Source organism: Oncorhynchus masou, chromosome 17 (assembly GCF_036934945.1).
Source record: "Oncorhynchus masou masou isolate Uvic2021 chromosome 17, UVic_Omas_1.1, whole genome shotgun sequence".
Taxonomy (NCBI): Eukaryota; Metazoa; Chordata; class Actinopteri; order Salmoniformes; family Salmonidae; genus Oncorhynchus; species Oncorhynchus masou.
In genome coordinates, this window is record NC_088228.1 from 5,760,091 (window position 1) to 5,784,161 (window position 24,071).

Below are 24,071 nucleotides of genomic sequence, written 5' to 3' on the forward strand. Positions count from 1 at the left end.
TTTTAAATGTACTGTATGTCAATTGTAAAGTTTTTTTTCTCCAAGAAATATCTTTGTTATCTGTCAGACCCCCTGGAAGACGAGCTGTCGCCATTTGGAGTTGGCTAATGACAAACCCAATCAATTCTAAAGGTCTATGAAGTTGATAGTGGTTACATTTCTACAGCCTCACCCGCAGCTGTTTACAAAAAAAAGGTGACACCTTAAATTCGTTGGGTTGACCACATCGTTGTTGTTGGAATCCCAGATTGCACCTTAAATTAAAGTACAATATTTGTATTATATGTATATTTGTATGATAGGAAACAGCTATTAGCTGAGTAATGAGTCCACAGTCACAAAGGAAGTGTATGTAAGCCGACATGTTTTTAATCGAAGCTCATTTTCACCATGAAAATCATATTTTATGCAACACAGGAAAATGATGTAAGACTTTGGTCTTGTTTATTCAGCAACTTCTTTGCCCTGTAAGGAAGACAGAAAGAAAATAATGGATGAGTATTAATAATGAACATGTAAAATATACGAATATATGAATAGTTAGAGATAATGTAATGGATGAAGCATTAATGGCTCAATGATGAACTTTGATTTTCAATTTTGAAGTACCAATTTAGTTTGAATTCATCTATTTTTACCCCACCTGAAATGTGCTTCTTAGAGAACTTAAATACATTTTAGTGAGTGTAAAAGGTCAGTATTGACCTCTGAGAAGACTATATCATAGGTTGTGTTGATGTGGCCATATTTGAACATGAGTCAGGTATAGGTTTAGCAGCAGCTCCGTACCTTTCCAGTGTCGCGGGCCTTGGCTCTGAGCTTGTTGACTTGAGACTCAGCGATGTCAGCACGCTCCTCAGCCTCCTCCAGCTCATGCTGAACCTTCCTGAACTTAGACATGTGGCCGTTGGCTTGTTCCTCCTGGGTGTGGAAAAGAGAGGGGGAGCATAAAATCAGCTTTCAAAGTTTGAAGCTTCAGGTAGCAAATTAATATTATTTTTTCTTAAGGTATATTAAAGTACTTTTTTATTGACAGATTTAGGATAACAATGTATATAGGGAGATAGATGATCCAGCAGAGAGAATGAGTGGTGACATGGGGGATCAAACCTTTGCCTCCGGGGGGGTTCAGTGTCTAAAACAAGTATTCACACCCCCTTGGATAACATCACATTTTATAGTGTAACAAATTCTGATTAAAATGGATTTAAATTTCATTTTTTTGATCTATACAAAATACTCTGGAATGTCAATGTGGAACATTTGAAAATAATTTATGAAAAATAAAACACTAATATATCTGGACTAATTTGTATTCACCCCCCTGAGTCAATACATGTTATAAACATCTTTGGCAGCAATTACAGCTGTGAGTCGTTTTGGGTAAGTTTTCTAAGAGTATTTCACACCTGGGTTTTGCAATTTTTTAAAATCTAAATGTGTTTATTCTCAGAAATGCCTTCTGGAACATGTGAACTTTCATGTACCTTAATAGCAAACTTCTATATGCCATCTGTAAATACAAATACATTGTTAAATTACGAACCTAGTTGGTTTAGCCATGGAAAAAGTCAGGAACCTTCCCGCTAGCTATGATTGGCTGAGATTATGGATGGGCTGTACATGCTGAGAGATGAGTTCTGATTGGTCTGCCATGTAGCATGCTTCTGTCTATAACATGAGCTGCTCAGTATGTGTAGAGGATCCTTGCTACTGTGGCTTTTTTGAAAGATATAACATTAGCCATGGAGAACTGCAAAAGTGTTGCTACTGCTGTCAACAACATTGCTGTCCTGAACCTAGTTGGATATCTTTAGCTACCTGCAGATTCATACGACAGCATTTCATGCATGGTGGCTAGCAAAGACAATCAGTTTGTATTGATAGTAGTATGGGTTGGGATTATGGTTCATTGTTTAGCTAGCTAGCTAGCTACATGTCTAAACAAAAGACTCCACTTCGCCAGAGGATTACATGACCCATCAACATTAACCATGTGTGTCTCGGTGTGATTACGTCCATCTATTGTATTTCATGAACACGTATACATGCCGAGACAATAGTGACCCAACCACTTACCTAGATGTGGCTGGAGGGTGCTTATAGCATTTCTTTCATATGACCCATCAATTTAGACAAGTGCGTCTGGGTTAGCATCATCTAATAATTATAAAATAATTATCAAATATATTTTATCTGGACACTTTCTATTTTTGATATTGCTATATTGCAAATATGCCAGTAACCATTTCACTGTACCATTTACACCTTATGTAACCTGTGCCTGTGACACATAAACTCTGATTTTATTTGATGTAGTGTGTTTACCAGAGACGGTAATGTGAAGAACAACATGACCTGCACCAAAGTCAGATTAGGGTAAAGGCCCACTAGTTAAACTTTATTTTCACTACTACTTTTCACCACTTTTAGTCTTGAAGTCTTTGGTTGTTTACTACACTACTCCTCTGTTTAGCACATGGCCTCACATGTGAATCCTTAAAGAGATGGGTGGGGTTCAGAGGGTGTGAACGATGCTGAATGGGTGTAGACAAAGAGCTCCCCTGTATGTGTACCAAGACATTCAAGGGGCTATTTTCTCAAGAGTTGGGTTACAGGTTTATCACCTTTCAAATCATATTTACTTTCACGTTGTTCCTCAACTGCAATGTATGATATACTACTTGTATCCTACTTGTATCCAATTTTCTAGTCAGTGTGACATTGTGGATTATCTTGTGTAGAACAATGACAAAAACATCACAATCAAATTAATTTCAATCCCACTTTCTACCAGTGAAAATAAATCCAAAGGGGGTGAATACTTATGAGAGGCACAGTGTGTGATTCAGGGGTGGTCGCACTACCATGAAACCAGTCCCCAGCACACTACTGCCACTAGACCAGCCCCTAGTACAGTACTACCACTAGACCATCCCCCAGTACAGTACTACCACTAGTCCTACCACTAGACCAGCCCCCAGTACAGTACTACCACTAGACCAGTCCCCAGTACAGTACTACCATTAGACCAGTCCCCAGTACAGTACTACCATTAAACCAGTCCCCAGCACACTACTGCCACTAGACCAGCCCCTAGTACAGTACTACCACTAGACCATCCCCCAGTACAGTACTACCACTAGTCCTACCACTAGACCAGCCCCTAGTACAGTACTACCACTAGACCATCCCCCAGTACAGTACTACCACTAGTCCTACCACTAGACCAGCCCCCAGTACAGTACTACCATTAGACCAGTCCCCAGTACAGTACTACCATTAAACCAGTCCCCAGCACACTACTACCACTAGACCATCCCCCAGCACACTACTACCACTAGACCATCCCCCAGTACAGTACTACCACTAGTCCTACCACTAGACCAGCCCCCAGTACAGTACTACCACTAGACCAGCCCCCAGTACAGTAAGTACTACCACTAGACCAGCCCCCAGTAGAGTACTACCACTAGACCAGCCCCCAGTACAGTAAGTACTACCACTAGACCAGCCCCCAGTACAGTACTACCACTAGACCAGCCCCCAGTACAGTACTACCATTAGACCAGTACCCAGTACAGTACTACCACTAGTCCTACCACTAGACCAGCCCCTAGTACAGTACTACCACTAGACCAGTACCCAGTACAGTACTACCACTAGTCCTACCACTAGACCAGCCCCCAGTACAGTACTACCATTAGACCAGTACCCAGTACAGTACTACCACTAGACCATCCCCCAGTACAGTACTACCATTAGACCAGTCCCCAGTACAGTACTACCATTAGACCAGTCCCCAGTACAGTACTACCACTAGACCATCCCCCAGTACAGTACTACCATTAGACCAGTCCCCAGTACAGTACTACCACTAGACCAGCCCACAGTACAGTACTACCACTAGACCATCCCCCAGTACAGTACTACCACTAGTCCTACCACTAGACCAGCCCCTAGTACAGTACTACCACTAGACCAGCCCCCAGTACAGTACTACCACTAGACCAGCCCCCAGTAGAGTACTTCCACTAGACCAGCCCCCAGTACAGTAAGTACTACCACTAGACCAGCCCCCAGTACAGTACTACCACTAGACCAGCCCCCAGTACAGTACTACCACTAGACCTACCACTAGATCAGCCCCCAGTACAGTAAGTACTACCACTAGACCAGCCCCCAGTAGAGTACTACCACTAGACCAGCCCCCAGTACAGTACTACCATTAGACCTACCACTAGACCAGCCCCCAGTACAGTAAGTACTACCACTAGACCAGCCCCCAGTAGAGTACTACCACTAGACCAGCCCCCAGTACAGTACTACCACTAGACCTACCACTAGACCAGCCCCCAGTACAGTAAGTACTACCACTAGACCAGCCCCCAGTAGAGTACTACCACTAGACCAGCCCCCAGTACAGTACTACCACTAGACCTACCACTAGACCAGCCCCCAGTAGAGTACTACCACTAGACCAGCCCCCAGTACAGTACTACCACTAGACCTACCACTAGACCAGCCCCCAGTACAGTACTACCATTAGACCTACCACTAGACCAGCCCCCAGTACAGTACTACCATTAGACCTACCACTAGACCAGCCCCCAGTACAGTACTACCATTAGACCTACCACTAGACCAGCCCCCAGTACAGCCAACCTTTAACTTGGTGACACATAGACATAGGAGGCGCTCAGTGATGTGCATCATTTCTTCAGAAATTACTTGCACTATCAATTGAGTCATTGTTTACTGAACCGGAGTAGTAAAACTGAATTCAAATTTGAATGTCTACTATGGAAATAATGTTTTTGAATATATGCTTTCAAAGTATTTGACAAAGTATGTGACTCACCGCTTCTTCAGCCTGCCTCTTGTAGGCCTTGACTTTCATCTGCAGCTTATCTACCAGGTCCTGAAGTCTGGCAACGTTCTTCTTATCCTCCTCAGTCTGTGGGACAAGATCAAAGAATCAATGCACCAAAGTTTTATACACAAACCTGTCTGTGTTAGTGTCAAGTTTGGGAAGAAGGCACTTTCTGTTACCTGGTAGGTGAGCTCCTTGACTCTGCGCTCATACTTGCGGACTGCTTTGATCGAGTCTGCACCTCTTCTCTGCTCGGCCTCCACCTCATTCTCGAGCTCACGCACCTTTGTGGAAGAAATTAACACAGGTATTTGTTTGAGGTGGTGAAACCAGATGTAACAAATCTTTGTAAAATAGAGGTATATTATTCTACTCAGTCAAGGAGGCACAGTTGTTGTCTGTTCCTATGTACTTTTACAATTGTAATTGAAGGGATCTGTAATGATACAATTTCATTATCTATGTGGGTTATTGAGAGAAGGTCATTACACAATGTTCCTGTGTATTTGTATGATTAAATACATTTTCAGCAATTAGTCATTCAATCCACCCATATCCACCCAACTGTTAACTCACCCTGGACTCCAGTTTCTGGAGCTGCTTCTTGCCTCCCTTCATGGCCAGATTCTCAGCCTCATCCAGACGGTGCTGCAGGTCCTTGACTGTGACATCCAGGTTCTTCTTCATCCTCTCCAGGTGAGAGCTGGTGTCCTGCTCCTTCTTCAGCTCCTCAGCCATCATGGCCGCCTGGAATGGTAGTTTTTTTAATTTATGCACCAATTGGCACCAATCATAACTTCCTTCTGAGAACTTTGTTGTGGTTAACCAGCTCAGCTATCCAACCATTGGCCCATGGATAGAAATGAAGTGAATGTAATTGAATAGATCATAAGGACTCACATCAGTAATAGCCTTCTTGGCCTTCTCCTCTGCATTCCTGGCCTCCTGGACGATGTCTTCGACCTCTCCCTGCACCTGCACCAGGTCAGACTCCAGCTTCTTCTTAGTATTCAGAAGGCTGGTGTTCTGAAGGAGTTAAAACAATTTTTTGACTATCAAGAGAACTTTCAGGTCACAAGGCAGAAACGGAATGCCTGGTTGAGTTTCATTAGAAATGTCTTTTGACCCATACCTGGGAGTGCAGCAGTCCAACACGCTCGCTGGCGTCCACCAGTTCAGTCTCAGCAACTTTGCGTCCTCTCTCCGCCTGCTCCAGAGCAACTCTCAACTCCTCGATTTCAGCTGCCATCAGACCATTCCTGCGCTCCACCATGGCTGCCTGCTCCTTCATGTCATCTGCGACGCGAACAGCGTCATCAAGGTGCAACAGGGCATCCTGGGATTCACAATGACATCATTAGGACTTGTGGAAGTAGAGGTGATTGGGTCATTGATTTAAATGCTCCTTGGTAAGGATTTCCCAATATCCTTACCTGTCTACAGCATATTAGTAAACGCTATTGAAATTCTTCTTTATTTTCTACAAATTCACAAACAAATCTCTCCCTAACCTTCAGATATTTTGCCTGATATCCCAGTCCCTTTACCTTGAGCTGTCCCTGGACGTTCCTCAGCTGTTTCTGGGCCTCAGCGGCCTGCCTGTTGGCGTGGCTAAGCTGGACCTCCATCTCGTTCAGGTCTCCCTCCATCTTCTTCTTCACCCTCAGGGCATCATTCCTGCTCCTGACCTCAGAATCCAGGGTGCTCTGCATGGAGTCCATCATCCTCTGGCTGTTCCTCTTGATCTGCTCCATCTCCTCGTCCTTCTCAGCCAGCTTCCTGTCCACCTCACCCTTGATCTGGTTCAGCTCCAGCTGCACACGCAGAATCTTGGATTCCTCGTGCTCCAGTGTTGCCTGGACAAAGAGAAGCAGTCAGGCCAATTGTGTTCAATACATTAGTATGTGTATAACACAAGGAATCAAATATATATGACTACAATAAACACCAATACAGGGAGTGTGGGACTGTAGCTGGCGTTGGCTAGTGTACCACTTTAGTTGTACTTTTTTGTATATCGTATCTTACATTTGTGTGACTGTCCTTGTCTATCAATGTTTTGTTATTTGTTGTCTTGTGTTTTTTGTGACCCCAGGAAGAGTAGCTGATGCTTCTGCATCCAAATAATCCAATTGATCAAATGAACACTGCTTTTCCCATTAAACAGCTGCAGTTTGTACCTCCGCCTCCTCCAGAGCGGTCTGGATCTCAGACTTCTCTGTCTCCACAGTCTTCTTGGCCTTCTCCAGCTCATGGATGCTCTTGCTAGTCTCTCCAATCTGCTCAGTCAGGTCAGAAATTTCCTCTGCACACACAAACACAGGAGCAGTTTAGACTTGGGAGATGCTCAGTGGATACCACCAATACACTGAAGTTGACATTGAATCATAATAATTCATGAATTAATCAGAATTTCAAATGGTCTTTCAAATCTAACTGCCACGTCTTCAGCAAAATTAATGCAGTTTATGCAGTTTTAAAAACATAACAATACATTGACAGACCACTTCCACATATCCACAGTACAACATCCACGTGTACATGGTTGTATAGTGCATATGCTCGTGTGTGTGTGTGTGTGTGTGTGTGTGCATGTGTCTGTGCCTATTTTCGTGTTGCTTCACGGTCCCTGCTGTTCCATAAGGTGTTTTTTAATCTAATTTTACTGATGCATCGGTTACTTGATGTGGAATAGAGTTCCATGTAGTCATAGCTCTATTTAGTACAGTGGAATAGAGTTCCATGTAGTCATAGCTCTATTTAGTACTGTGGAATAGAGTTCCATGTAGTCATAGCTCTATTTAGTACTGTGGAATAGAGTTCCATGTAGTCATAGCTCTAATTAGTACTGTGCGCCTTCCATAGTCTGTCGGACTTGGGGACTGTGAAGACATGTCTTGTGTGGTATGCATGGGTGTCCGAGCTGTGTCAGTAGTTCAAACAGACAGCTCGGTGTATTCATGTCAATACCTCTCATAAATACAAGCAGTGATGAAGTTAAACTCTCCTCCACTTTGAGCCAGGAGAGATGCATATTATTAATGTTAGCTCTCTGTGTGCATCCAAGTGCCAGCAGTTACTGTAGTAGCTGACGTGTATAGTTTGAGTTTCCGCAAACATAAACACTAGCTTTACTCAAAGCCAGTGGCATGTCGTTAGTAAAGATTGAAAAAAGTAATGGGCCTGGAAAGCTGCCTTGGGGAATTCCTAATTCTACCTGGATTATGTTCCATTAAAGAACAGCCTCTGTGTTCTGTTAGACAGGTACCACTTTATCCACAAGAAAGCAGGGGGTATAAAGCCATAACACAAGTTTTGCCAGCAGCAGACAATGATCGATAATGTCAAAAGCTACACTGAAGTCTAACAAAACAGTCCCCACAATCGTTTCATCATCAATTTCTCTCAGCCAATCATCAGTCATTTGTGTAAGTGCTGTGCTTGTTGAATGTCCTTCTCTATAAGCATGCTGAAAGTTTGTTGTCAATTTGTTTACAATAAAATAACATTGTATCTGGTCAGCCACAATGTTTTCAAAAAGTTTACTAAGGGTTGGTAACAGGCTGATTGGTTGACTATTTGAGCCAGTTAAGGGGGCTTAACTATTCTTAGGTAGTGGGATGACTTTTGCTTCCCTCCAAGCCTGAAGGCACACTTTCTAGTAGGCTTAAATTGAAGATGTGGAACATTGTCTGCTATTTTCCTCGATAATTTTCCATCCCGATTGCCAGACCCCGGTGGCTTGTCATTGTTGATAGAGAACAAAAAAACATCACATCTTCCACACGAAAATTGCAGTGCTTGTGTTTCATTATTTGGTCAGATATACATGGATGTGTAGAGTCAGCATTTGTTGCTGACATGTTACGTCTAAGTTTGCTAATCTTGCTAATGAAAAAAATCATTAAAGTAGTTGGCATTAATCTTTGGATTGTTCAAGTCCAAATCATAAAGTAATTATAATACTGTTTTAAAATGGTGTTACAGTTCCCTCCATTTTCAAAACACTATTCAAACATGAGCCCAATAGAACTGCTGTCAAATGCTCACGTTGCAGGTTCTTGTTCTCTCTCTTCAGAGTCTCCAGATGATCCAGAGCCTCCTCGTAGGAGTTCTTCATCTTGAAGAGTTCAGTGCTCATTGAGCGAACCTCCTTCTGAGCTCCTTCCAGCTCAGCCTGGCCCTCCTCATACTTCTGCTTCCACTCTGCCAGAACCTAAGGAAATCAATGGGATTTTCTTAAGGTCTTGGTGAAGAGTTTTGAATCAGAAATATGCTACAATTATTCTGCATTTGATCATATAGCAGACAGAAAATATCACTCTAGGTTGAGAATTATTAATTTTCACCTTGTCAAAGTTCCTTTGCTTCTTGTCGAGGTTGGCAGCCATTGCGTTGGCTCTCTCAACATCAATCATGAGGTCCTCCACCTCTCCCAGCAGCCTCTGCTTGGTCTTCTCCAGGGAGGCACACTTGGAGTTGGTCGCCTCAATGGTCTCCTCAGCCTCCTGCAGACGCTGGGCCAGCTTCTTCCTGTTGTACGACAGAGTGTGTACAAATGTTAAAATACTTAGCGAAATAATAATTTCTTAGAGCCCCCTACCGCCCTCACTATCCACACCGTATATTTGAGTTTTTGCTGTTCCGTGCGACTCACTTGGCCTCCTCCAGCTCTTCTGTGCGCTGGATGGCATCAGTTTCATACTTAGTCCTCCACTGAGCCACCTCACTGTTGGCCTTGGACATGCCGCGTTGCAGCTCTGCCTTGGCCTCCTGCTCCTCCTCAAACTGCTCTCTCAAGAGGTCACAGTCATGGCGGGCAGACTGGACACCATGGGCCAGGGCATTTTTAGCCTGTGAGAGAGAAAGTGAAAGACAAAGGAGATAAGAGAGATAGTTAAACAAATACAGTTAAAGTCTCGGAGGGTGGCGTAGTCACTGTCTATATGAAGATCTAAACTCTGTAGTTCGTTTTGAGTTCCTTACCTTGACCTCCTCCTCAATCTGCCTCTTCAGCTCCTCTACCTGCTGGGTGAAGGCCTGTTTGCCTCTGGTCAGCTGAGACACCAGGGCTTCCTTCTCCTCCAGCTGGCGGCCAAACTCACCTGCAGGGACAGAGGAACATCTTGTTAATAGGGTCTCTGTTCTCTAATATTGAAAATTTATTTTAAGGTATCGCAGGGCAATGTTAGGTGTGAAACTGTAGATTATACTATCTGGATACATCCCCCAATACATGTTATTGTGTTTTATTGAAGAAATAAATGGTTTGTTGTTCATTGTTGATGATGGTACCATTTTCTGTCAGGAGTCTGGCCCTCTGTCCACCGATGTCGTTGATCTGACGAACATTCTCCTCATTCTTAGTCTTGATCTCGCTCAGCTGGTCCTCAAGAGTACGGCACATCTTCTCCAGATTGCCCTGTTAGTGAAACATGTTCCATCATTACATTAAATATGAGACTCCTGTCAACTTCAGTTCACTTGAATGGTAATGTAGTTGACCCTCCTCAACACTGCTTGATCAAAACATCACTACTCACCTTAGCCTTGGCGATGGCCTCCATGTTGCTGGAGAGGTCATCAATCTCCATCTTGTACTCACTCTTCTCCTTCTCCAGCTTCTGTTTGACACGCTGCAGGTTGTCGATCTGCTCCCCGAGCTCAGCCACACTGTCGGCCTGCTTCTTGCGCAGAGCGGCGGCTGTGGCCTCATGCTGCAGGGTGGACTCTTCAAGATCACGACGCAGCTTCTGGAACTCTGCCTCACGCTTCTTGTTCATCTCAATCTGAACAGAAGTGGCGCCTCCGGCCTCCTCCAGCCTCTCGCTGATCTCCTCAAGTTCCCTGGAGAGATCGGCCCTCTGCTTCTCAACCTTAGCCCTGGCAGCACGCTCAGCCTCAATTTCCTCCTCCAGCTCCTCAATACGGGCCTAGAACAGGGGGCAGGTGCAGGAAGGGATGAACACTACAATACGGTTGAAACAACTGAAGCAAATAAATAATAAACAAAATAATAAGAGTCTGTGTATATTTTTCATAAATGTTAACCCAAAATGTGTTCATACAAAGCCAGTTTCACAAATATATTAAGTAGATAGTGTCCCATGCGGGAACCAAAACAACAACGGTAAGAAGCACCATCTTGCAACCTTCAAGCCACCAGGAAAAATGTGTGCTACCAGAATATTGTTTTAGGAGATGTTTCTGGTGTGTTCTTTCCTGTACTGGAGCTTAGGTTCTGTACTGTACCTGGAGTTCCTTGATCTTCTTCTGCAGCTGAGCTCCCAGACACTGTTCATCCTCTATTTTACTGAGGAGCTGGGATGTCTCAAACTCCTTCCTAAGAAACACAAACACGGACATTTTCACAGATTTTGGGTTCAATAGTGTAAAGAGAGTGTATTGTATGAATCACATGCAAATGTTAATTCATATTTACAAGAATTAGACAAGAACAACCATTCATTTGCTCAATATTGCAGGTAAAATTGTAGTAATTGTTTTTGTTTACTTCTTGATTTTCTCATCAGACTGCTGCTTGTCATTCTCCAGGTCCATTATGGACTCCTGGGCCAGTTTCAGATCTCCCTCCAGCTTTCTCTTGGCTCTCTCAAGGTCCATACGGAGCTTCTTCTCTTGCTCCAGAGAACCCTCAAGCTACAAGATAAAAACACACATGTATTGTTCAAATCTGAAGATAATAACATCTTAAATACTATCGTGGCCAAAATGTCAAACTTCTCTCACGTCGTCCACTTGCTGTTCCAGCTTGGTCTTGGCCTTGGTCAGAGTGTTGACTTTGTCCTCCTCTGCCTGCAGGTCGTCCAGTGTCTGCTGGTGGGCCTCTTGGAGGGCTTTCTTCTCCTTGGTCAGCTTGGCAACACTCTCATCCAAAGACGCCATCTCCTCTGTCAGGTTTTTAACCTGAAAACGGCCACCACATAATTAGCCTTTTGTCACTTCACCATAAAGGGGAGATTTAGTTTCATATGTATTGCATTCATTTAATTCAGATTAGAAATGTGCCAACAGGTACTGTTCTATAGATTCAACACTAGGTGGCAGTGTACTCCATGCCCGTGTACTGAATGGAGGTTATAAACGAGGGGCAGCGTAACGTACAATAAATGTGGGGAGTACCACTATTCTACTATTTTGTGTCTTCATGTTTCCGCCACCACAATACATCTGGAATTCCATTTCTGTTGAGCTATGTTTTGGTTGATTATGGTTTGGGTTATTGTTTGGTTAAACAAGACCTTGTTTTCAGTGGCGTGCTTCTCCTTCTCCACTTTGGCCAGGGTGAGCTCCAGGTCATCAATGTCCTTCTTCAGCTCAGAGCACTCATCCTCCAGCTTCCTCTTCTTGGCAGTCAACTCAGCATTCATCTCCTCCTCGTCCTCCAGCCTCTCAGCCGTCTCTTTGAGTTTGGCCTCCAGCTGGATCTTGCTCTTGATGAGCCCCTCACACCTTTCCTCAGAATCGTTCAGATTCTCTGATTCCTGATTTCAGAACAGGAGAAAAATCAGGATGTATTACTGAGAGAAGGCTAATCAAAAAAGATACACAAAGTATGTGCAGGTTCAATTAGCTGGATTTGGCGCCCATACTTGGTGCCAGCAAAGCACTCTTTAATGAGTAGAATCCAACAGACCAAATTTGGCACATGATTATTGAATGGTTGAGAAGACATTACTCACGTTGTTTATCAAAATATAGACTTGATTTAGTCATAGAGGTCAGAGCAAATCAACATTCATTAAATATGTATTTAACATGGGCAATAAGAAAAATGTGTGCTCGTTTGTTTATTCATGTGTATGAAAATATGACCTTATGAGGATAATTTCTCACTCACAGATGCAACTTGGAGTGCCAGGTCGTTCTTCTCTTGCAGAATGGACACCATCTTCTCCTCCAACTCCTTCTTCTTGGCCAGAGCCTTGGCCAGGTCTGTTTTCATCTTGTCAAAGTTCTCCTTCATGTTGGCCAGCTCCTTCTCCGTCTCAGCGCTCTTCAGCAGAGGCTTGATCTTGAAGTACACCTTCATCCATGGCCAGGTTTTCACATTCATGAATGAACGGATGTTGTACTGGACGGTGAAGATGGCATCTCTGGTCGACAGAGAGGATAGAGTGGCATGGTGAGTGACAAGGCCCAGTGCCGTCAAAAACATGTCCTCTGTTTCATATATGTTTCCACACTATGAGTTTGGAATAATACTCTGAAATTGTGAAGATTATGATAGTGCCCTTTTAAGTGTAAGGTTTGTTTGAAACGATTGCCTGAAATTGGTAATGTAAACTAGTTAATAGACCAATAAGAAAGAGCTTTACAAACCAATAACAATAAATTTTTCGCCTCCCCACTTTTCACCTCCCCCCAGACAGTCATAGTTAAATTCTTGCTTGAGAAATTGCTCTTTGCTACAAAGCTATTTTTGTTTGTTTTCAATTAACCTCTTTATTTTTGTTTTACCTTTATTTAAATAGGCAAGTCAGTTAAGAACAAATTCTTATTTTCAATGATGGCCTAGGAACAGTGGGTTAACTGCCTGTTCAGGGGCAGAATGACAGAATTGAACCTTGTCAGCTCAGGGATTTGAACTTGCAACCTTCTGGTTACTAGTCCAACGCTCTAACCACTAGGCTACCCTGCCGCCACCATGAGCCTGGTTGCAGTTCCTATGGCTTCCACTAGATGTCAACAGTCTTTAGAAATTGTTTGATGTTTTTCTTTTGAGAAATGAAGATGTAGTGCTATTCGTTGTAAGTGTCACTCCATGTGTACTCTACTGTTTTGGCGTAAACTGGAGTGCGCTTCACGTTGTTTTTATCCGGTATTTGAAACAGTATATTCCGTCTTAAATTGTATTGATGATTTACATTTTAGGGTACCTGAGGTTGGATTAGGAACGTTGTTTGAAATGTTTGGACCAAGTTTACAGGTAACTTATTAGATACTTTATAGGCAAGTTGAAACCGGTGTATTTCTGAATCAAACGCAGCAAATAAATTGACATTTTTGGGACATAAAGAAGGACATTATCAAAGGGACCATTTGTCTGAGCCTGCCTGGCAGTGTTGGTCCAACAAAGACAAAGACACGAATGGTGAGCAAAATATACAAGGAATTTCTCAAAGCTGCTAATGAAAACCTTGACGACCCACACCTAGGTAGAGACCCCCACCTAGGTAGTGGCAGTGCTGGGAACATTAGCAGCAGTAACCCATGGGGATGGGTTCACACTCAGACAATCAGAGAGGGCGCATATTATTATGGCCCTGGCAGGGCAAAATAATGGAATGGTCTGACTGCATCGAGATGTTTTAAATATATATTATATTAAATATGGGGGATTGGAAATTATGTAGATAATTACAATGATGGAAGCCACAATCTATCCACAATATTAATGCTGATCTACCCTCCCCTCCCACTCCCCAAAAAATACAAAATAATGAATGGCAACTGAACAGCTTTGCCAAATCCCAAACTGCAGCACTAATAGAGAATTATAAGACCTACTTTCTCATTCTGATCAACTCACAGCATATACAGTATGTGATGCATTACATTCAGGTGGTTCACAGAAAGTTTTGCAAAAATGTCTACGCTTCCTCACCTCCTCTCCATCATCTTGGTGAACTCTTTTCTCATGAGGAATCCACGGCTGAGAGCCTGGACCATGCCGATCAGAACGGCCAGCTTCTCATCTCTCATCTCCTCCAAGACACCCAGCAGACCGGCTTTGAAGAACACCTGAGACACAGGTCAACATGGCCATTGGAACCAGAGTCAGATGGTGACAGATAGAAAGAGTTGGATCAGAACAGGGGAACAACAGCACTAGATTCATTTGAACAATATAAATATTGCAATTCTTACAAACACACCATGAAATAGCTTGTTTAAAAGTTGTAAGTTATTGCAGAGGTGTAGATGAATAATCTACACAGATACAGATAACTGAAGCCATACCACTCTAACACAATGCACATGATAATGAGTTGAGTTTCTATACTTGTAGGAATTTGAAGAAAAAAATATCCTCAAAAATTATCCATCTTTTGAAGAAAGAAAAAATGATGGATAACCAACTGGTGAGATGCTTTTGTTATGTACCTGACATCGACACACCGGTGCGTCAAACGACTCTAGGGAGTTTAAATTATCATTTTGTTGTCAGATTTTGCTGGGGGTATTTGACTGACCTTGGTGTGTCCAAACTTGTAATCGTCGTGATTTATATCAATGGACCCAAGCAGCTTCTCAGAAGCCTTCTTGTTGTCCATGAACTGGCCCTCTGGGATGACACTGGCATTCAGTACTTTGTACCTGAATGAGGGGACATTTTTAACACGTCAAGTTCTAATAGGTTAGATATATTACATAAAAAGTAAGCCAATTCTGATGCTGCGAATGCCCAGATATTTCTGTGGTTGTGTGTGTGTGTGTGTGTGTGTGTGTGTGTGTGTGTGTGTGTGTGTGTGTGTGTGTGTGTGTGTGTGTGTGTGTGTGTGCATGTGTGTTTGCATGAGTGTACCTCTGCTTGAAGTCAGCATAGATGATTCTGCTGGGGAAGCCCTTCCTGCAGATCCTGATACCCTCCAGAACACCATTACACCTGAGCTGGTGGATGACCAGGAAGTTCTCCATCAGACCTGGAAAAACAAACCATGTCTCTTTAATACTTATTAACAGATTAAAGGATTGAACTTGTTAAGGTTACTGATACTGTATTGATAAAATGTAATATTCAACTCAATATTTCTTGTACCTGGAGTCTTTGACTCGTTGGGGATCAGGCAGCGCACAAAGTGAGGATGAGTGCTCCTCAAGTTGGTCATCAGCTTTTGTAAGTTCTCCTGGAAGAGGGTTACAAACCATTTTCTCAGAAATAATGTATGGTAACCAATGCTCCTTTTGGAGGACTGAATATACACATTTCAAAAGCTCACCCTGAACTGGGACGACACAGTCTGCATGGAACCACCCTTCTTCTTGCCTCCTTTCTTGGTCGTATCTGTTCAAATGTGAATAAGTAAAAGATCATTAGAAATTAGAGAATCAAATGCTGCCAATGAGATTGTGAAAAATAACAACTATTGACTTTAAAAACAATGTGGGTCTGAGTTGTAACAAGTGCATTTGATGTGATGCTCATCTTACCCTCAGGTGGGGCAGCAGGATACAGGGTAGCCATCAGTTTGACTGAGGACTTCCCGTACATAAGAAGAACTGATTCGTTCAGGGGGTCCTTGTTCTTCTCCAGCCAGCCAGTGATGTTGTAGTCCACAACGCCGGCATAGTGCACCAGGGAGAAGTGGGCCTCTGCCTTGCCTTTGGCAGGCTTGGGCTTCTCATATGCCTTGGTTTTGCCAAGATGTTGGTCGTTCAGCTTGTTCTTGAAGGTAGTGTCTGAAGCCTTGGGGAACATGCACTCCTCTTCAAGGATGGAGAAGATGCCCAATGGCTTTACAAAAAGAGATGTATATCAAATTAGTGATTTTACATTTAGGATCACATGTATTTCTAGACCTTACAGTGAAATGCTTACTTACATTGTATTTCTTTAGCAAACATTCTACAGGATTTTATTCATTTAGGGGGCCATAATAGGAAACATACTGAGTTCTCAACAGTCAGATATGTGGTACCATTGTGATAATATCTCTCAATGCGCTCCCTGTGAGCTTTGAGGTTGCATCCCATTACAAACCTTACAGACAATTTACCTTCTCAATAAGCTCAATGCAGGCAGCCAAGTCCATGCCGAAGTCAATGAAGGCCCAGACGATTCCCTCCTTCTTGTACTCCTCTTGTTCCAAGACGAACATGGTGTGGTTGAAAAACTGTTGCAGTTTCTCATTGGTGAAGTTGATGCACAGCTGCTCCATGCTGTTGTACTGTTGATGGAATTTCAGAAGGGATCATTTCATGATACAAGGCTGTAATCCTTCTCAATCACAACTAATTGTCTTGTTCTGGTCTCATACTCACATCAAAGATCTCAAATCCGGCAATATCGAGCACACCGATATAGAACTGCCTTGGATTCTTGGTGTCCAACATCTCGTTGATACGGATGACCATCCACAAGAACATCCTCTCATAGATGGACTTGGCCAGAGCCATGACTGCATTATAAACCTGCAATGATAATACCTCAAATAAATACATGAGATAGTGATCATGTCCAGTGATACGGTTGGGAAAAACAACCTAAGTATTTATAAAAAGCAATGCAATTGTCCCCAAAATAATTCATGTGGTCAGAAAATATTTGATGCTGTGTGTTTAAACACCTTACCTGAGGCACAGTCTGTCCCTTGGTCACGTACTCGTTGCCGACCTTCACTCTGGGGTAGCACAGACATTTCAGCAACTCAGCTGAGTTCAGGCCCAGCAGGTAGCCGATTTTATCAGCCACTGGAGAGAGAACCAACAACAACAGATCACTTGATTCTGATGTCACACTGATTATATAGTTTGGTCAACTCTTTTGATTTTAACCCATGTATATTATTTAAAATATTTTTGGGGTTTTGAGTTTGTTTCTCCTGCCTGACATGTCTGTCTTACGTGCTTGGGACTGGGAAAGGGACTAATGCATTCCATATATTACGTCTTCGAGTGGGACTCACCCTCTGTGCCGTCTGGCTCGGCCTGCTCCTCACGCTGCTTCTGCTTGAATTTCAAGTTGCCATGGTGCATTACAGCTCCTGTCAGCTTGTAGATGGCCATTTTCTCATCGTTAGAGAAGCCCAGGATTGTAATTGCATCCTGGTATTAAACAGGAAGTACAACAGTGAAGAACTGAATGGTAGTTTACTCAGTTACTCAACTACCGTTCTGTATTCAGTTCAGAACAAATGGGATGGTTAGAATTAACTGGCTTCTCAGTTCCACATGATTACTTTTGGCCAACACACTAGTATATGACAGCACAATATGAGTTTTATCAATGCATTCAGTGTGTATTGTGGTCCTACCCATTCCATATCTAGAGTTTGGTTCACACGTTGTATCACTCACATCGGTGGCATCCAGCTCGACCTTGTCGTCAATGCTGGCCACACTGATCTGACCCTGGCTGATCATGGGGAAGTCGTAAGGGTTGGTGGTGATGAGAGTCATTTCTGTGGACAACGGAGAATGGCTTGTCAGTTAAATCACTGAGAATTCTGCTGTCCTACCTTTACAGTATCTCTCCCTCCTTTACTCAGTAGATGGACTCAAGGATACATGCAGTATATAATGCATAGCATCAAAAGAGGGGGACTGAGGCTCCTGGACTAGTGCATCATAGTGCATTACTTGGTCTTTCCCATGAAAGACCTTGAAAGACCTGACCCATGTTTAGATGCCTTGTTACCTTGGAATTAGTCATTACAATAATATTAACAGTGTGGACTAGGAAACATTTCAATAAGTTCCACAGATGGCGGTGTAAATCATTTCACCTTAACCTGTACTTTGCCTTACCAACTAGCTCAGGTTTGTGGTTGGTCATCATCTGGTAGAAGATATGGTAGCCTCTCTCAGCGGGCAGCTGGAAGGCCACTCTGGACTTCTCTAGCAGGTCTGAGAGAGAGAGAGAGAGAGAGAGAGAGAGAGAGAGAGAGAGAGAGAGAGATATAATGATATAGATATAACGATATAGATATAACAATATCGATATATAGATATAAATATATAAATATAAAGATATAACGATATAACGATATAGATATAACGATATAATGATCTAGATATATAAATATAACGATATTGATATATAGATATAACGATATAGATATTACGTCTGATGATATGATCTCCCCAAAATGTTGGGTTTGAATTTAAAGATATTCTCCGGTACTTTTGTATACTTCATAGACAGTAGTTCTTGAAGTCGCTCTCACGAGTCAAAGTGGTCCCTGACAATTACGTACTACCTCACATTGGTGCAGATATGGTCATAGCCAAGTCATTGCTCTGTCTTTTGCTCTGTTGTGAGTGCAACTTGCTAGCTGTCACTCAAATGGTGAAGGGCTGAAGCTCTGAAACTTGAATTACTAACATTTTGGGAAAACTTCCAGAAAATTTCCTGGCTAATTAAGGTAAGAGAGATTGTGCATGTATGAACTACATATTTTACACATCGAGACCAAAGCGGGAGGTTGAAAAAAGGCTTGCTCGTCTTCAAAGTTCCACAGCATGTCATTAAGGAAAGCATTTAGAAACAAGGAAAACCAACTCACAGGTCTCAATGTCAGCTTTTGCCAGTTTTCCTCCTTGGAAGTGAATCCTGATGAATTTACCCTGTTTTAAAAGCATGGTGGTTAGAAGTGGGTCAACTAAATAAATCTAACTTTTTACTTTGATAGACCACTTGAAATGTTACAGTTTGTTGGACAGCTGATGATAAAACTATAGTGAACTACTGAAATTTTTCCACCCAATATAAGGTAACTTCCACAGTATGCCCTTCATACTTACAAAGCGAGACGAGTTGTCGTTCCTCACTGTCTTGGCATTACCATAAGACTCCAGCAGAGGGTTAGCTGCAATGATCTGATCCTCAAGAGACCCCTGATTGAGACAAACACAAGTTTCTCAGAAACTAGCAAATACTTTTCACCGCAGTATTCACCGCTTGAAAAACAAAGTTTACACAGCACACCAAAATGAAACATGTTATAAAAGCACAACCAACCTGCATTTTGGTGGGGTCTACTTCCTTCTTGACACCAGAAACAGCAATGGTGGCAAAGTACTGGATGACACGCTTGGTGTTGACAGTCTTTCCTGCACCGGATTCTCCGCTGGTTTATATGACAGATGGGTTTGAGTGTCAGATTGTTTTTTGCTAATCTACATTGAAAAATACACTGTTCATCTGTTTGCTAAAAAAGTAAATTATTAACAAAATATTTCCACTCATTGGCTCATTGTAACGCACAACCTAATCCATTTATAATGTAATGTAATAACTGAACAGAAATATAAACGCGCCATGGAACAATTTTAACGAGTTACAGTTCATGTAAGAAATCAGTAAATTGAAATAGATGAATTAGACCCTAATCTATGGATTTCACATGACCGGGCAGGGGCGCAGCCATGGATGGGCCTGGGAGGGCATAGGCCCACACACTTGGGAGGCCATGGATGGGCCTGGGAGGGCATAGGCCCACGCACTTGGGAGGCAGGTCCATCCACTGGGGAGCCAGGCCAAGCCAATCAAAATGAGTTTTTCCCCACAAAAGGACTTTTGTACAGACAGAAATATTCCTCAGGCTCATTCATGGCTTGTCTCAGAAGATCCTGCTAGTGAAGAAGCCGGATGTGGAGGTCCTGGGCTGGCGTGGCTACACGTGGTCTGTGCTTGTGAAATTGGTTGGCGTGGTTACACATGGTCTGTGCTTGTGAAACTGGTTGGACGTACTGCCAAATTCTCTAAAACAATGTTGGAGACTTATGGTAGAGAACATTCAATTATCAAAACATCTGTGGCAATGTGACAAAATGGCACATTCTTTATTGTCACCAGCGCAAGGTACACCTATGTAACGGACGTTAAATTATTTTGCAACAGCTCTGGTGGACATTCCTGCAGTCAAAATGCCAATTGCACGTTCCCTCAAAACATCTGTGGCAATGTGACAAAACTTGTGTGTGACAAAACTGAACATTCTTTATTGTCCCCAGCGCAAGGTGCACCTATGTAACGATCATGTTGTTTAATCACCTTCTTAATATGCCAATATGGTCCCATTCTTAATATTAGACCAACACTTTACATGTTCCATTTATATTTTTGTTCAGAATAGTTTGATCACACCCAAGTCACACAACATATCAGAATAGAAACACTTAATCAAGTGAAATGATAGAAAACAACTTACGTAATCAGGACGGACTGGTTCTCCTTATCTGGAACCAAAAAAATGTTGCTTATTATAACCAATCAACATTTGGAGAACATCATTGTATTCATAAGCATCATCATTAATTTCATTTTGGAATATTTTCCATTCAAGGCTATAGGGAAATTAGAGATTCCCAGCAAACTGTTCTAATTTAGACTAGAAGACAGTAGATTCCATCCATGCATCCATCCATCTATTTCTCCATGAGAGCTCGTACCAATCATCATGAACTGGAAGGCATTGTCAGAGACGGAGAAGATATGGGGTGGAGCCTCCATCCTCTTCTTCCCTCTGTAGGCGTTGACAACCTCTTCGTCGTACACGGGGAGCCACTTGTAGGGGTTCACCGTGGCACAGAAGAGCCCAGAGTAGGTCTGGATGAAAGGGATTTCAATTAGGAGATTAGCAAAGTTAGATTGACTTTTACCTGGATTTATGTGAGGATGTGGGTGTACTATGGTATACTAATGTGGCTCTACTGTATTGGTATGTTTTGGTTTCTACTATTCATTTAAGTGTAGTACTTTGCGTGTGTATTACTCATGTTCATGCATGTAGGAATTTCTTCTGTTCATTTACATTATGTGTGTATGTTTATGCTGGTTTCTTACATAGATCATCCATGCTGCATAACGCTCTTTGAGGTTATACAACACAGAGGCTTCATTCAGGTAGGTCATCATGGCCATGTCCTCAATCTTGTCGTACTTAGGGGGGTTCATCTGGTAGATGTCTGCTTCTTTGAACTCTTTGTCCTGAAACAGTCAGAAATCTAGATTTAACACAGATCGAATTGGTCATGACTCAATGCTTTTTGCTGATTAAATACAAGATAAATCTTTAAAAAAAATGCATACCCACATTTAATCCAAGTACTTTGTTATCACCCCCTGACAAATACATGTGATTCTTGACTTGTCATTATCAATAATTCCATGCCAATTTTAAACAGCATCAATGAAGGTGTTTTATTTGAGGGTTATTGTCTGCTTTAAAAAAAGAACAAATAAATGATTCTTAATCTTTTTTTGTTACTGATTTCATATTGGCTTTGGGAATGTTTTTGATAATTATTAAATTTCAATACTTTTCAGATAAGACTTACCATTGTAGTGCCGTCAGGATTTGTGACTTTGACAGTACACTTTCCCTCTGTCCTGCCAGTGATCAAACCCTTAAGGTACAGCTCCTTGACATCTGTCACATAGCAGGCGTTCTTTGAATCAAAGGGTGCGGCTTGTGCCTCAATCCTCTCCCTCTCGGGTTTACGAAGGTACAAGGCAGCCTTGCCGTAGATTTTCATCTCCGCGTCCGTACTCATGTTGACGGTTCACTAGGAAAGAGATGAAACAAGAAACATGATTGACTCTGTGGTGCTTCCTCCACAGTCAACAGAGTGAGCGGTACTGTATCTCACACAGAATATTTTCACACAGAATATTGTTTCACCTTATTTTTTCCCCTCCTACAGATGTATTTGTACGTCTTGGAGGATCCTGTGAAACATTAGGCTGTTGTGAATAAGCACATGTCTGAAGCCTTATCATTTAGCAAAGGACAAGAAACATTTTGAATGGCATAATTCAACTCCATCATTACAGCCATGTCCAATTCAACTACAGATGCAACCATACACTTTCATTTTCCTAGTTGCAATTCACTTTACATTCTCTCAAGAATTCTAAAAACTAGCCCTGATAACCCAGTTACATTCAAGACCACCCCTCATTTTACAAAAAGGGTGCAGAAATACCACATTTTACTGTGAATGAAAGTTACACTTTACAATGAAAGTTACACCTTACAATTTAAGTAAAACACATGTAACTAAATTTTTTTAAATCAATGCCACTTGATTGCATATTGTAAAATCTTACAAAAGACAAAACAATGCTGAATTCAAACAATGCAGTTAGCTACTGCCTTAGAAGCTGAGTGAAAATAGACTGCATGTACACACTAAGGAAGTGGAGAAAGTCTTACCACAGAGGAAGAAGGTATCTGACTTATGAATGCCGGGTCCACAGCCTCCTTATATCTGGTTGGAAGTGCCAACCAAGCAGAAGTTAATTATGGACCACTCTGGTAAAGGAAATGGATTGGATGAGAGGCCTCTGTGTGTCTGTGTCTCTCTACCCCCACCCACTTCGAGGAGCACCACACTCCTTATTCTTTTACCATGGATTGTTCTAGACTATTTTGAGACCTCAAGGAGGATCAGGTTGCCTACTGCAGGAATGTCTACAAATGACATGTCCATCTAACTTGCTCCTAGAGTAGAGCTCCGTGGCTGACCTTGAGCTGCTGTACACACTAAACATGTACACACTGTAATTTACATAAATAAAATACAATAATTTAGTTTAGAACTTGACCTACTGGTTCCATGTACATCTTAGACTGGGAACAATCTCCTGCTATCTGCAAGTTTGGCCAATGGCATAACACCTTATTGACATGTAAATTCAACCAACCAATCTTAATACGTAAATGTTAGAACACATAATTATCTTTAATATAATATAATATTACATTTCACAGAATTTAACGTAAATGAGAGATGTCATAACTAGTAATTGTGCCAATGTTTTATTAATCAAATTGACTCCAATAGTATTCCAAATTGATTCCAAATGTTCCTCAAATAGTGTAATGGAGTGAGTCCACGTTGCCCCCACGACCTTTATAATTCTTTCTAGAAAATATAATCTGACCTTATTTAGTTGAATATCAGTAATTAATGAATTCTTATCAATAACTAAATATTTTTTTTGAATCTCTCCTCACCTCATGCTTCTGACGGAGTTGGCTGTTACTTCACGCTTTACTTAGTTTGATTTATGACCCTGCTGAAACCATATTAAATAAATATTTAAAATCTAGAACAGACACATTTAGGCTTTTATATTGCTTATAGCACTGTTAACTCCAATGTGTAGTTATACATCTACATTATGAAGATGCCGCAGGCGCTATAACCAGTCCAGTAGGATTCTTACGACTTACGAGGTTAGATTTAAAATTCCGATGTCCCATAACACCGGAACACTATTTCATGACTCCTATCCACTCATATTGCTGAGAGAGATATAATATTGCTGCCTCAAACTATTATGACACTGAATGAAGTAAATCGCTTAGCAGCTGAGCAGGCTTCAATAAAACTGATATGAAATGAATAGGGGTGGACCTTAATACCAATGCCTTTGAAATAAATAATTTATCATTTATTATTAAATTGTTTATTCATCATTTATTAATCATTACTCACACATGTT

At 41.9% G+C, this 24,071-nt stretch overlaps 1 protein-coding gene across 1 annotated transcript; it reads right to left on the reverse strand.

Annotated features, from left to right (window-relative positions):
- Window positions 1-347: 347 nt before the first annotated feature.
- LOC135558343 (myosin heavy chain, fast skeletal muscle-like) lies at window positions 348-22,833 on the reverse strand. Its single transcript, XM_064992083.1, has 41 exons — window positions 22,777-22,833; window positions 22,243-22,289; window positions 21,899-22,126; window positions 21,405-21,548; window positions 21,011-21,167; window positions 20,770-20,797; window positions 19,578-19,686; window positions 19,361-19,453; window positions 19,123-19,183; window positions 18,365-18,463; window positions 17,915-18,018; window positions 17,524-17,662; window positions 17,190-17,308; window positions 16,880-17,029; window positions 16,615-16,785; window positions 16,049-16,352; window positions 15,838-15,902; window positions 15,657-15,744; window positions 15,423-15,540; window positions 15,091-15,214; window positions 14,502-14,638; window positions 12,735-12,990; window positions 12,136-12,378; window positions 11,624-11,800; window positions 11,388-11,533; window positions 11,126-11,216; window positions 10,417-10,806; window positions 10,169-10,295; window positions 9,860-9,978; window positions 9,531-9,727; window positions 9,223-9,406; window positions 8,924-9,089; window positions 7,054-7,178; window positions 6,421-6,729; window positions 6,006-6,209; window positions 5,774-5,899; window positions 5,450-5,620; window positions 5,053-5,157; window positions 4,862-4,957; window positions 790-921; window positions 348-465 (listed from the first exon to the last, which is right to left on the reverse strand). The coding sequence occupies exons 3-41, from the start codon at window positions 22,112-22,114 to the stop codon at window positions 445-447; spliced, it is 5,811 nt and encodes a 1,936-aa protein (XP_064848155.1). The 5' UTR covers window positions 22,115-22,126; window positions 22,243-22,289; window positions 22,777-22,833; the 3' UTR covers window positions 348-444.
- Between the last annotated feature and the right edge of the window lie 1,238 nt (window positions 22,834-24,071).